The sequence below is a fragment of the Diprion similis genome, chromosome 12 (assembly GCF_021155765.1).
Source record: "Diprion similis isolate iyDipSimi1 chromosome 12, iyDipSimi1.1, whole genome shotgun sequence".
In the NCBI taxonomy this organism is placed as follows: Eukaryota; Metazoa; Arthropoda; class Insecta; order Hymenoptera; family Diprionidae; genus Diprion; species Diprion similis.
Window position 1 is genome coordinate 6,052,913 of NC_060116.1, and position 15,085 is coordinate 6,067,997.

Consider the following 15,085-nt stretch of genomic DNA (forward strand, 5'->3'; position numbering starts at 1 on the left):
GTCAAAGCTTGCGACGGCTCAATAAGGTACACATTTCCAGCTTCGTTACCAACTGCTATGAGTTTCCCTTCGTCCTGAGGTTTGATTGCTCGCAGGCCAACATCACAGAGACGCAAAACTGTTACGGGTTTTTCCACCCCGACGAGAATATCCCAGACCTGTAGCTCGCCGCCGAGATTAATTATGTAAAATACCGAGTATCTCGAGGTACTCCAACAACCTCCAGTCAGTAGCTCCTTATAAAATCTGCGAGGCACCCAGTTTCATGGTTTGTTTAACGCGAACCGAAAAGCGTAGGATCGTTACTTGTTGGAAAAGTTTTTGTAATTATCAAACTCACGGGGTCGAGAGCAGGCAACTTTCTTTCGTATCTTCCGCCCAAATACGCGCCGTCCAATCACCGACTGTCAGAAAGTTCTTCGGACTGAATGGATTGCGATCAAGTCCAACCACGGGTCCGTAGTGACAATTGAACCGCAGGGCTAACTTCTCTGCTGGATTTTTGCCCTTCCTCGACCCACTGATAACGTGGCCATTTTCCAAACCGACCATAAACTTCGTTCCCATTGTCGGCTCGAAGTTCATTGATGAAACACCAATTGCTTTCACAACATCCCCGACCTGAGGATTGTTCAGGTCCATAACCAACGTCTCCGTTGGCTCTCTGATCTTCCTGATGTCCCACCACATCATCAGTCCGTCGGTTGACGCGGAGAAAAATTCTGCATTATTTTTCGAGTTGATCCAGAGCGCAAGATTCGCTGGGTTCCTCATTAAGGTTGAAACATCGTTAATAGAATGAATTTTCCGCGAGGGAAAACCCCCTGGGATTCAAGTCGACCTAATTGAACTTCATTTCATCTACCTGTGGCTATACTGAAGATGGGAAATTTGGACGGGCGTATTGCCGGTTCGGATATCCCAGTTACACACTTGGCCCGACATTAGTCCACTAATTAACATGGACGGATCCCGAGGGTTGAATTCAATAACAACCGATGGACAGAATGATTTCAACGCCATAAATGCCTGGTTTGGATTCTCTGCGGGAAATGATCGGGATGTTTGGAAGTGAAGTGAGAAAAATCACAAATCACTTGTCCTTTTTTAGCTATAGGAGCAAACTAGATTATACTTATTTACCGATGTCCCAAATGTAAGAATACGGACTCAGGCTTGTAGATTTCTGAAACTCCATACAGCAGTAGGAGACTGCCAATCTGTTGCCATGATCCGGTGACCAGGAAAGACTCGTAATAGGCCTGACGGTGTTTTGAGGATCCGCGTAAACGTTCACCGTCCTGAAAATAATACGACTCTAAAAGTCACCTGACATTCGACGAGATGAGATGTTAGTACTTCTTGTATTCTGGAGAGCGAACCTGACGCCCAAGGGCAGCATCAACTCCGTCGGTATCATGTCATCAAAGTAGTTCTCGTAAATGTTTACAGCGTTGTTTTGTAGAACGTAGTGCTCCATCGGCTGGAAAAGGAATCAAGGCGGTACCGCAGTCGAGCGAAAAATAAAACCGACCTCCGAGGAAAAGGTTGGAGGTTTTTCAGAGGCATAGAATTAACCAGGTACCTCAATTAGAGCCTTCAGCTTCGGGGCCCAAATGTCTTCCTTCTCCACTCTCCGTCTGAACCTGGCAGTCGCTTCTTCGTCTCGAAAATTTATTTCCTTAGGCCACCCTCCCTCGGTGTGATTCATTCCATTGTCTCTAACAGTCGTGCTGCAGGTCTGCATCTAAATATCGTAAAGAGAAAGGTAACGGCGGTGTGTTCTCTGTCGCTACGTTTCGTACGATAAAACGTTGACATTTATATAACCTCATGGAGCGCTAGCTGAGTGGATTTTTGTACTGCTGCATGACATGGGTCCTTGAATATGTAATCGGACATCAACTCTGTGTTTGGATTTAAATTCTCGTCAACTACGGGGCCCCAGTTGTCGAATATGCATTGCTTCCCAAACTGGGAGCGTTGCTTCATGTAAACGTATTGAATCTCCATGGTTTTTGAGGAATATGGGTTTCCTCGTGCAGTCGTTGATTTAAAATATATATATGATAAACACTATTCGGTCAAATTATCATGTACAAAACTCATTTCAGATTCATTTTTTACAAAATCAAGTATATATTATGAAAAGACAGCAGCTTCTCCGTCCCCTCCTTCGACTTTCACGTTTGTTTCAATTATCCCTGAAGTTTCTGCGGATGAATCTGGCGTGAAAATGAATTTCTTCTTCGACAGACTTCGGACAAGTTACAAACTACGTTACAACGAGTGAATTGTTTTACCGCATCTCTTATAAGTGTTCCAAAATTCTTCTCACGTCAACGCTGACACATATTATCCTTTTATCACTGCAATGCCAAGAAAGACAAAGAACATTAACTTGGTCGAGTAAATTCATATCAAGTTCTTATGTATCGAATTCCCGAAACAATGGAAATTCACACGATAAAATTGAACGATTTCATCAATTCTACCATCCTATGCAATCCACAAATCAGGACTACAAATTACTTTCATTATGTCGAATCCAAAAAACCATGTAACGTGGCAACTTTAGATCCAAAATTATCGCAATTCCGTAACGCGTAATATGCTTGACTACCTTTTAAAAAATCATATCTCACGTTAAGTGCTATTCTGAATTGAAAGGACGGCTTTTCGGGAGTGTGACTTCTTCGAACTGCCATCATCTACTACATGAAACAACCTCAAATATCCTGGAGAATCATACACAGTTTACGATGACGAATCGTTACCTATCGACGAAAATCAAAACCCTATTAAATTTTGTCTCAAAGCTAAAATGCAGCCCGCCAAAATCCAACTGCAACTTTTCCGACGTAAATCGAGCCTGGAGGTTAAGTTCGGATGATATAAAGAAATTGATTTCGTTGTATTTCGAGCACCGTTACAGTCCAACATATCCTTTGAAGAATTATGCTTTGAATGGTACGAATGACTTGCCTAAGGTTGGTTCGTTAGCAACCTTCCGGTCTTTAGGGATTAAAATTGCTACATATCAAAAACAGGCATTCCTCAACAAGCCAATAATGGATCACCGCAGGTTGTACACAACGCAGAATTCAAATGATTGCGGATCAAAAACGCCCGTAAATAAAGAAATGCCAAGCAGTCGAGAGCCGTCTTATGAGAAGAAAATTTTTGCAGGCTGTATGCGCAAAAATGAAGCCGTGCCAGAGGAGGTTGCTTTGCACGATCATAAAAAATCCCTCGCCGACTCAACCACGTGCAAGTTTGCAAAATCTCAATCTACTGAGTGCACTCCGAAGAGGTGTACTAAAAAGGTTTGTCCGCCTCGAGCGATAAAAAAAGCATCAAAAGAATCAGAACAACTTTTGCCGGAACCGCCGTCAGACGTATGTAAAGCCACATCATGCCCCACGTCGGACGGATCCAATTTGTCTTATCCGTCTAAAATGAAAGGCTGTAAAAGCAAAAACGCGAAAAACGAGAAGGGCTTCGAACCTTGCAGTTCTTGCGAGGAAACGAAACCTCCTTGTGTCGTTCAATTCAAAGACAAGTGCGCGGAAAATCTGACCCTGCCGAAAAAAGGGATCCCAACCGAGGAAGGACGATTCATTGCGGAGATGAACTGCTGCGGGGCGTACAGTTATTCGATCCCAAAGAACAAGTTCACCATGAAGGACCTAGACAACTGTCATCCGAACAGGTCGGCTCTGAAATATAGGTTAACGAAATTACCGAATATTAAAGAAATGTGGTGTGGCCCGGAAAAAATGAGCATACCTTTGCCGCCGAAACCTCTCCCGAGAAAAGCGCAGCCTCCTAAACCACTGAAACCACGGCAGAGAATGTCCAAGAAATTTTCGCCTACTGGAGAGTGGAAAAAGCAAAAGCTTCCATTTCGTCATCGTGTCTATAAATGCCCGCTGCAACATCCGACAGATCAACGTCCCCAATTCTGCTGCTCTGATAAAAGCTTGATAACTGAGACAAGCGCTGCGCAACCTCATCCGGAAATCAAAGAATGTCTGCCAAAAAGGGAAACTCCTGAATCACCGCGTGATCCCTGTTGTCACCCGTCGACGGTGACACCCGACTGTGGAGTTATCAGGACCAAAAATTATGCCATGAAGATGGAGGAGTGCAGACGTCTCAGACGAAAACCGAAATAGTAAACCTGCAATTTCTAAGCAATTAGGAAAGTGCGTTTCATTTTCCTTGCTCTTTCCTATAACCATGACTGTCCATTGCACACTTGTCTCCTCCAGCTCTATCGGTGTTAAATTTTACGACTGTAATTATACTCACAACAGGAAAATTACTTTCTGATTTCAGATACTGGGTGACTGGTATCATATGGAGCATCGGTCTGTGTCGAAACGATCTACGGAGCCACACAAGAAGGTGCACACCCGTCTTCTGAGGGACAATAGGGTTCTCCGAGCCGAACAACAGCAGTCAAAATCACGGACAAAACGTGATTACGTTGAAAGACACAGCTCGCCGACGACGCGGATGGTCTTCAACGACGAGAAGTGGCCTGCGATGTGGTACCTAGTGAGTAAGACTTGCCGTAAAGGCAACGTAGCTACCGATAAGTCTGATTGGTAAAAAGATTATCGTATCCCCCCATTTTTGTGGTCTAGAATCGAGGCAATGGGCTTGACATGAACGTCCAGGAGGCCTGGGCCGAGGACATCACGGGTTCCGGTATCGTCGTCACAATTCTCGACGACGGTCTCGAGAAAGATCATCCTGACCTATTGAAGAACTACGTAAGTAATTTGTACATTCACGAGTTTCTGTTCTCCGCAGAAACACTGCTTTCGACACTTTGAAACAACGGCTTCCTACGTTTTTATCGCAGGATCCGGAAGCCAGCTACGACGTGAATGGGCAAGACGACGATCCCATGCCGAGGTACGATCCAATGGACAGTAATCGACACGGAACTCGATGTGCAGGCGAGGTTGCAGCCGTTGCTAACAATTCTAATTGCGCTGTTGGCGTAGCGTACGATGCTTCGGTCGGAGGTCAGTTTACGACGATCCTTGTGGTTGACGGTCAAGTCTCCTTGAGTCTGCCGTAAGGGTGGAAAAATATAAAGGAATTCTTCTTTTCGATTTTCCCCAGGAGTTCGAATGCTCGATGGGGACGTTACGGACGCCGTTGAGGCCAGATCGCTGGCCTTCAATTCTCAACACATCCACATTTACAGCGCCTCTTGGGGTCCGGACGACGATGGGAAAACCGTTGACGGTCCCGGTGAACTCGCTACAAGAGCATTCATCGAGGGTATCACCAAGGTATTTTCTGCAACCCAGTGTTTTATTTTACTTCTCGATGCGGTCGCGGGACTTTTTCATTTGAGGAAGGTTTTTTCTCTCGACTGTTCAACGGGTCGTTTCGAGAAAATCAATTCTTAACGGGCTTCCATCGAGTTCTGATAGTCGAGAATAATTCTATTCAGCAATTCAATTCCCATTATTCTTTTCGGCTTTTCAATACGTGTGTGAGGAAAAATAGTATTCCGTGATTCAACCACCTTTGCAGTATATTCTCATATCTACGACTAGTCAATACCACAGAGTTTTCTCCGACTTTAATATAACTTTTCTCAGATTCTAAAGCCAATTATTGTAAGCCATTATCAGATTCTGGCTCTCCGCGGCGTCGGTTTATATACCACAAAGGACATTTCCAAGTTTCTTAATTTCCTATCAGTTATATTCCACATATATACCCATACGCCGTTTTCAATAGCTCCATAGTTGCAGGCTGATACCTACCTTGGAGTGCATTATGTGAATCTATCTATCAAGCGAAATGCCGGAGATTCTAAAAGAACCTATTACAGATGTAGTTTTATTTATTCTCACGTCCCTAGCAACGCGTATTTAATTTTTTTGAAAATTTATTATACAAATATTGAATCGAGGTAGCCAGAGACCATAATTTACAGAAAAAAATTAAGCAGAATAAGAAGACAAAGTTAAAATCTTTTTCCAGCAGTTAAGAGTACCTATGTGTGAGAATGGAATAAGCTTCATCATATAACGTTTAATTCGCATTTGAAAGGAGGCTAATTACTTTCAGCACCGGCATTTAAGTGAAAAAGTTGAAATAGATAGTCTTCGTGATTGGATGGTGGAATTAGTATTTGCAATTGGGTACTTCTGGCATTGGCCAAACGAGCCATTCAGCGTTCAATTGTTGCGTAGATTTCCATGCCCGTTCAAAATTTGTTTCTCTTCGCCTCTGTGCTCTCCGAACATTCGTACAAAGTTATCAAATTCGAAAGTTAGTCGCAACTTTAATCAATCCACCGATTTGCACCTATAAGCGAAGCTTCTTCGATCTTAACATCGATTTGAATACAATAAAATATCGGACTTTTATTAAACACCTTGAATCCCAATCATGTATTATGTCGATTTGGCTAACCCTCAGTGATAGAACGTTCGCGAGTCGTATCGCGGAAGCAGTGATAGATAGAAAAACGAAAAGAAAAATTCTGGTATTCGATCGGGATGTAAAGAAATGGCGAAAAATATACTGTCCTCTTCCAAACTATTAATCAGAATCACAGCCGGTTGATATATGACCGGCAACAATGAGCCTGGGACAATGGCATTTCAGATCCGGTTCATAGTGGCGCGGTGAGAATATCATCCGCTGTCCAAAGAATTCACCCATTCGAGATATGTGCGCCAACTTGACGTACTGCCGACCAATTTACGGGCCGTTTCAAAGAGGACGAAAAGATTACACCAGGGGGAGCGAGAAATTCGCTTAAATATGTGCAGCACGTTCGAGGCTCGCGTTTTGTGATTCCAGAATTCCAAATAGGCTGTGGTAAGATCCACCGAATCCTTGGGCTCGTCGCTGTGCGTTGGTATCCTCGAAAAAGATCCTTACATACTTGCAAGAATTCTCCCTCAAGTATTCCACAAAAAATATAAAAAGAAAGAAAAACGTTTTTGCGTTAGCCAGCGTCGTTCGGTCGTACGTAGCGATAATCACTAACATTTTTGCAATATTTCTTTATTCAGCCGTTGTAGATGGGATTTGCCTAGTAATCTAGGACAATAGATTAATAGGAATCACAGTTCAGACTCTCAAGAGACATACTCTGCAGCCAATTGAATCATAGGTACAAATCGATTATTGTCCGACTGCAAATGTTGATTCCCATCGGCAACGTTATTCCGCATATTACAATGGCAAAGTTTTTAAATTGTTCCAACAAGAAATATTATAACTGAATTACTGTATAGAATTAACAAACAAATATACCAAATGGATGTCTGTTTGAAATACGGACAATCATTATTCACCCAATAGTCTAAATCTCAATGGCGTCACTTGGAACGTTGCCTGGTGAAGTTTAATACCCACTTTGACGTATTTGTAGTACATCGGCATTCTCTCAATTGCATAGCCAGGGACCGATCAAACACTGATCTTTTGACAGTATACCGTAGTACCGTAAATAATACCAAATAAAACATGGAAACGCGAAGCGAGGAAAGGTCTCCAAGGTCCGTTCGTATCACGCCGTAAAGAAAAATCCCGACGCTTTGGTCGGTGCCAAATGTTCCTTTTGAGCAGACTGCGTAACCCGAGACATGAAGCAAACAAATAAAAGTAAAAGAAAAAGAAAACGGCGTGTGAAACTTGAGTTGACGCCAAGGGATGTGCATAGCGGTCCATTTGAACCGACGCGTGCCACACGATCCGTCTGTAGGATATCGTTCGGTTTCATCCCTCTGAATCACGAACAAACCGGAGCGAAAAGCGATGCGAAAACCAGCAATTTTCCGGTGCATCATGGTTGAGGAAATCATGCTGATTTCAGGGCCGCGAGGGTAGAGGCTCGATATTCGTCTGGGCTTCGGGGAACGGAGGCCGTGATCACGACAACTGTAACTGCGACGGCTACACGAACAGCATATGGACATTGTCGATCAGCAGTGCAACGGAGAACGGATTAGTTCCTTGGTACAGCGAGGCCTGCTCCTCGACTCTGGCGACGACTTACAGCTCGGGATCAAACGGGGAGAAGCAGGTAGTCACGACCGACATTCATCATCACTGCACTGGCAGCCACACCGGGACCTCGGCATCCGCCCCCCTGGCCGCCGGCATTTGCGCCTTGGCCTTAGAGGCGAACATACGACTGACCTGGAGAGACATGCAGCATATCGTCGTCAGGACGGCGAAACCGGCGAACCTTAAGGCGCCTGACTGGGTCACTAATGGCGTCGGAAGGAACGGTAAGCCAAAATTCGATTTTTACAGATACTCGGGATAAATCGGGAAGCTTTATATATTCTAACGTCGATCCGTTGCCGTTGTTGTTACAGTCAGTCACAGTTTTGGCTATGGGCTCATGGATGCCGGGGCGATGGTCAAGCTCGCGAGAAGGTGGAGAACCGTGCCTGAGCAACATAAGTGCGAAGTTCCTGCGCCAAATACTGGCCGGTGAGTACTTGGTTATACATACTCATTTAACAAAGAGGAAATTGGACTGAACTGGACGTTGACGACTTGTGAGATATCGACTGGAGAAAATTCTTGAGAAGTTGAATCCAGTTAGGAACGTTAAAACGTCAAAGATGTTGAAAATGACGCTTTAGTTTTATATCAATTACAAGTAAATGATCGGACGTACACAAAGTATGGTTTTACGCATTGTTTATATAACTTCTTCCTTTTAAACCATAATTGTTTATTGATATTTGCGCGGGTGATATATTGTGCTTGGTTTTGTATTGATATTTTAAGTTCCACTTGACCGATGACTCCCGGAACTTATAATTATTGACTAATGATTTGAAGAAACGAAAAACAAAAAATTAATTACACAATGGCTTAATTATTATGGAAAGTTTTTTTTTTTTTTTTTATGTAAACTATGTTTTTGTGACTTTGTTCGAACTGGCATTCTGCTCGCAACTATGTAAAAATTTAATATGGATCCTAGAAATTGTGCAAAAATGATTGAAAAATAATAAGAAAATTTTAATACCCTGGTCGATGGAATTCTATTCCTGTTCGATTAATCTATGAAATGATGTTGAGCAACCGGTTGGGGTGTAATAAAATTGGCCTCACTTAGTGTTCGGTTGAGAATCCCGAGATCGACACGTGATTTGAAAAGAATAGCATCCTTCAATATCATAATATGCGAACATGACATATTCCTGGTCTATTCTTCGATCAGACAACCCGATGAATGACGAGCGCCACTCATATATCAGCTACTTAGAACCATCCAACCAATAATCGACAGCGGCGCCGAAGGAAAATCGAACGTTCGTCGTTTTTCTTACCGTATGTCTACATAGATTTATGAAGGATGGAAAATTTCTTTCGTCCCATTATAACATCTTGGAAGAGATCTGGCTAGGCGTCGTTGTATGATTAAAATCTAGTGTCGCGATTCCTTGGAGTTATATAAACGAAATATTTGAGAATTTTTATTTTTCCAAATTATTTTATGCACAATATTATAATAACGAATCCAATCACTTGCAAGGTGATCGATGTAAAAAGATCGCGGTCCTCGGGTAATCCTGGTGGAAACTGGGACGATGCTTTATTTATTTCTACTTCATTCTTCGAGCTTGATATCAATCAATCAATATCAATCCGATAAGCAATTTGTCATTGTTTAATCTCAGGATCGGATTCTTTTTCTTTTTTCCACCGCTATTTTGCCCCGAATAGAGAAGCGCGAAAATGAATCTTCCCTGAAGCGTGGATAAAATCGTGTCGATACTGCGGGATACAACTTTTGCAACCTCATCAAGTCACTCCCAATAAATAAACGAGAAAGAACTTTCTGGGTTTTGGTTATGTATATAGGATTAAACGTATCTTCACGCGATCCGAGTGTAAAGTATTCCACGAAAAATGAATTTTAACATTATACAGAGAAGATTTTTCATTATTCCACGTATTCCTTCTCGAAAAAGGAATGATTTACATATTTTTTGTTGCGGCGATTACTGAATATGTGCAAAACAGATAACTATTTCTCGCAAATCTTCAGCATCCACTCATATTACTTATCTCCTTCAGGCTTTGTCGCGTCTTATATAAAAAGTGTCCTCAAGTTTTTTCCAACCTTTCGAAGAAACTGTATTTACTGTCGAGACACTTGCGGAGACAGCCCACGCGGATTGTATATACTTTGCAAACATCAAAAGACACGTCTCGCCTCACGCAACCCGAGCAATTCGCACAAGTAAATTCGCATTAGGCTTTGTTCAGCCTATTTCGCTCGTTGTGCTATTTCCATGATTTGGTTGGTTTTCCTCCTTCTTTCCTAAGTGGCATAAAAAAGTAGACAGATATTGTTGTTAACACCGATATTTTCACCTTAAAAACTCTGATAGATATACATAGAAAAACAGTTACCTAAAGTTTTGATCGATTTTGCTCCATATCAAAAATGTGTCTTAAGCTGACCTACAAAAATTCTTCAAAAATCAATGGTAAAAGAAAAGAATTAAGGACAGCCGCGAAAATCTTGAAGGGATGCAAAGTCCTTGACTATGAAGAATATCTTTCTGTTCTTTGAGAAAGAAGAAAGGAAAAGGAAAAACAGGTTACAAAGAGGAAGAGTAGAGGTTTTTGAAAGCAATATCGCCGTTGTATAATGCTAAACCAGCAATTTATATTTCCAAATGTAGAGCATAAACTGTTTTTTTTTTTTTTTGTCTTTAACAGAACGATACCACCAAAGAGCCAAATCACGCTGATGCTGCACGTCAAGGAATGCAGCGGCGTTAACTTCCTCGAGCATGTTCAGGTAAGCCTGTTCCAGGTTTCCTCTTCTCCCTTCACATTTTCGCTAAAACAACAAACATATTTTGTCGATGAAAAAATTTCATGACTTACGAATGACTTACGACAGGCTAAAGTATCGCTCACGGCTGGCAGAAGAGGCGATCTTCAGATTCAACTCACGTCACCGGCCGGTACCAAGAGCACGCTCTTGGCGAAGAGGCTGCACGACGCTTCCAAGGCAGGTTTCAACCAGTGGCCTTTCATGTCCGTCCACACCTGGGGAGAACGTCCTCACGGCTCGTGGAAGCTGGAGATCCACAACGAGGGTCGTTACCTAGGTGAGTAAGCGCGTTCGTCGATAATAACCTCGGCGAAATGCGAGCGAGGAGCGTGAAATCCTCGGTGCTTTCGGAACACTGTGCATAAAATTGATCGGTTATGAAATTGCATTTCCGCTCCATTCGCGTCGGCGTAATAATCCCTTTACATAAAATTGTTATGTTACTATACGCATTGACGTTGCAGATGTTAATGTGGCAATTGAACTCGTTTCATTCGCTAAGAAGCTTATCGTCGAAGCATTCATTCGCAGAAAATCTCGACTCGCTCGGATCCATAATTCGCGCGGTCTGGTGACCGAAACGCGTTTTGTCACGCGCTGCAGAAGTTACCATGTTTACACATGAAATAGTTGAATCTCTCAAGCTCTCACACTGTGTCCGAGTCACATTGTTTTCGTCGCAGTTAACAAACTCCTTAATACCTCGTAATCGTAATGTTACACACCAGTTGTGAGGAACTCAAGCCGCTTAATACTCAGAGAAACTTTTGCTTTTCTCACGCTTACCGGTTATCAAACAACTAGCGATGAAATCTAACTGTATTTCAAATATTTTAGGTGTGAAAAATTTTGAAAAAAACTATACATCACTTTTCAGATCAGATGATTTCTTATCACGATTATAGCCCGACAATTTATGCGGGTATAAATCTAAAGTGCGAGATGACTTTTCCGGCAACGCTTAATCTTATTGATTGTAGTCAGGTATCAATTCAGGATTATCAGAACCAAAAGTTTGCTGTATCCAACGTGAAAGTGCGTTGATACGACAGCCGAGCATGCGTCTAAAAAAATATTCTCTCCAAGATTAATGCTTGTGTAATCTGTCTCACATAACTGTTTGCATTGTCTACTGACCTGGCCTGTAAAAGCTTAAATTAACAGTTGGGCGAACAGAAATACATATATGTACTGACAATGATTTGAGGCACTGGTTGTTGGGGTCTGTGAATCTGAAAATTTTTCGCTTCAATCGAATACTTCGTCTGTTCATATACGAAGCTAAACGCAAGTTTTGTTGTTCGGAAGTGATGGGATGAGATTCTCAGAAATCATGAGAATCGATATTATAGGCTAATGGAAAATCAGAAGCTTCACGTCACAATGAAAACTCTGTTCTTTTGTACCGTAAAGGAATTACGAAAAAACGTAGTCCCACACCAGAAAAGCATGTCCTCGCGTTGGGTAATCCTTGCGTGTTTGAAATGCGAGAGAATACAAATAGCTTCAGTTTTTTTTCCGCTCAATTCATCAACGCTGGAATTTCCACTGAACCGAAGTCTGTCGGGGGTAATTTTACAGATAATGGAATTTCAAGGTACAGATTCATCAGTTTCCCTTTCAGATACCGGGAGAAAGAAACATTTTAGTAGTGGTTATTTTTTGAAAGATTATACGTCTCAGATGCGATAATTTAGATCTACTTTAGATCCACAATCAGTGTCATCCACTCCATTTGACGTGTATTTTTTAATAGTATACAGTCAATACGTATAACAAACGAAGTGAATACAGCAGAACACCATGCTTTTCTATTCCACGTGTTCGAAATTCATATCAATGATCAAGCTTCAATACTCGTATTTTTATAACAAGGTAATTTCAAACTAAAGTCAAGATGTGATCTGCGTGAGTCGCGCTGACGCCTTTGAGCTCTCTGAAAAGACGAGAATGGGATGAAAGAAGGCGAAGAATCCATTAGCAAGCGTGGCTTCGCATGGCAGTGCCGGGTTTAAATTATCATTGTTGTTAGGAAACGGAAACGTAAATTAACACCTCAAACCGGTATAAGGTAATCTCTGAATATAAAAGATACAAAGAGTTTCTCGTTTCACATTTCCTCGTCAATTTACACCCGTAAAATAGACCCAAAAATGAAAATGATGGAAATTGATTGGCCAAAAATCGATACCGTTAATTAATTCTGTCACGAGATGTTCGTAACATTGAGTTGTTATCAACTTGGTATATTTCTAAGCTACGAAGATCTCTTTAAAAGTATAAAATTAGATTATTCTGATATAACGAACAAAGATGAATTTTAAATCGTTCGAAAATTGTTAGGATTACAGTAGACTGGTTCGCGTTCACTCTTCAACGGTTCCTTTTTCATCCAAATTCGCTAAAATACTTTTTCTTTTTAATACGTTCGCATCGCGATATTCACCAATCGAATCGCGATACCGAATGGAATGGTGAGTTTAAAAATAAAAAACAATCTCTATGAGTTCACATAAAATCGTATTCCAAATAAAATGAGCCATTGTGTAAAGTGAAATCGAATAAATTTATTATATTCCTTTCAAAGAATTAAAACAATTTAAAGCGAAGCATTATGTAAAAATCCAACAAGCTTTAGTTCATAATACCGGTATTTTCTATTTTTCCATTTACCGTGACTTACCGACGTAGGTAGTAACTTGACGAATCATACTCAATGCACGACCGTCTCGTGATAAGATAAACAACAAGCATTGATTTTTGGCCGACCAACCTCCTAAGTTGCCTTTCGGCTGACGGCGACCCGCAGGTCGCGCGACGCTCCACGAGTGGGCCCTGATCTTCTACGGGACGTCGACGCTCCCCGACCGGACGGAGTACGCTCTCTACAACCCCGCGACGGCGGGCAACATCCCCCGGAAGCCGTACGGCGGCCTTCGGACGACGGGATACTCGAGGAACCCGAACGTCCTGGCGCCGACGAGCTTCAAGGGGAAGCAAAAGGCCGGAGACAAATCGTCGCACGTCAGTCCACCCTACGTAGTAAACGTCCCGCAGCAGCCGACGAGGAAGAACAAGTCCAGGGGCCAGCACAAAAACGGGAAATCCGCAAACCGCGGGACCCCGAGGCCCACCATTCAGACCCTTCGCGGAGTCACGGCGCGCGGTCCAAGCCTCGGAGAAGCTCGGCTCTACACGCCAAGACCGAGGGGCCGGACCTCGCCGGTCCCAACGAACCCAGCGGCGGCTCTAACGAGCTCGACGACGACAACGACGACGAAAACGACGACGACGACGAGGCCGCAAACCGTTCGACAGAAGGGCAGCTCGGGCTCGCCGTCAACCGTCGCCTCTCAGCAGCGGGGCCTTATTCTTATGGAGCCGTTAGCTAAAACCGCGGGAAACAAAATCCCCGCGATATTTCAACAGTACCCCAAGATACAACAGCTCTATCCTCTTTACCCCGTTTACGCCGGGGCCAGAGGAGCTGGTCAGCACACACCCAGAGCCAAAGGACTCGACTTACTCCAGGACGAACAGTTCGACTCGAGGAACCTGCATCTGGACAAGGGTACCAGAACACTCATCAAATTCCCTGTATATTCGTTCAATCGCCATTTCCGTATTTTGTAACAAAGCGGACGTGGAATTGATCCCCGCCTTTCTGTTTGACGGGTAATCGTACACGTGAGTTGACCCCTTGAAATGTGACGGATTTTATAACTGGGAAATTTATTTCAATTTCTACTGAAATTTAAATTCAATAGTTATAATTTTTATCTAGTAATATCGTTCGATTTTTCATTTTATAGATCAACAAGAATAAATAGTCAATATTTTTTCGTACTAATGCTTTGCAAAAACATAGTCTCAACTATAGAAAGATATTAATACGTACCAGAAAGGTACTTTACGCATCAAATTATAGTGCTTGATGAAATGTGGATAAATCCTTCGTACCAATTGTAACTAGATGTTGTCGAATCTGTCTTAAATCGTGCGGAATATATTTGTCAAACTTACCGTTTATCGAAATTTTACGCAGGTTTAAAATTTACTTCGAAACATGTCAATTCGACGAGAATAATTACAAAAAACAACAATAATGGAAACTGTAAAGTGAACGTACCGCACATTTTTCACGGGTCAACTGGCCTTCCGGTTTCTCGTTTATCGTAATATCGCTTGGAATGGTCGATTGGAGGAGTGACGGGACATTTG

At 42.5% G+C, this 15,085-nt stretch overlaps 1 protein-coding gene across 4 annotated transcripts in view; it reads left to right on the top strand.

The window, feature by feature from the left end:
• The window catches only part of LOC124412876 (furin-like protease 1), a 131,724-nt gene that overhangs the window by 97,124 nt on the left and 19,515 nt on the right, over window positions 1-15,085 (top strand). For all 4 annotated transcript variants that reach the window (XM_046893070.1, XM_046893069.1, XM_046893068.1 and 1 more), the window contains exons 2-9: window positions 4,342-4,563; window positions 4,653-4,781; window positions 4,874-5,039; window positions 5,140-5,312; window positions 7,865-8,282; window positions 8,373-8,490; window positions 10,744-10,825; window positions 10,931-11,141. In XM_046893070.1, the coding sequence (XP_046749026.1) occupies window positions 4,342-4,563; window positions 4,653-4,781; window positions 4,874-5,039; window positions 5,140-5,312; window positions 7,865-8,282; window positions 8,373-8,490; window positions 10,744-10,825; window positions 10,931-11,141 (1,519 nt within the window). The remainder of the gene's footprint in view (window positions 1-4,341; window positions 4,564-4,652; window positions 4,782-4,873; window positions 5,040-5,139; window positions 5,313-7,864; window positions 8,283-8,372; window positions 8,491-10,743; window positions 10,826-10,930; window positions 11,142-15,085) is intronic.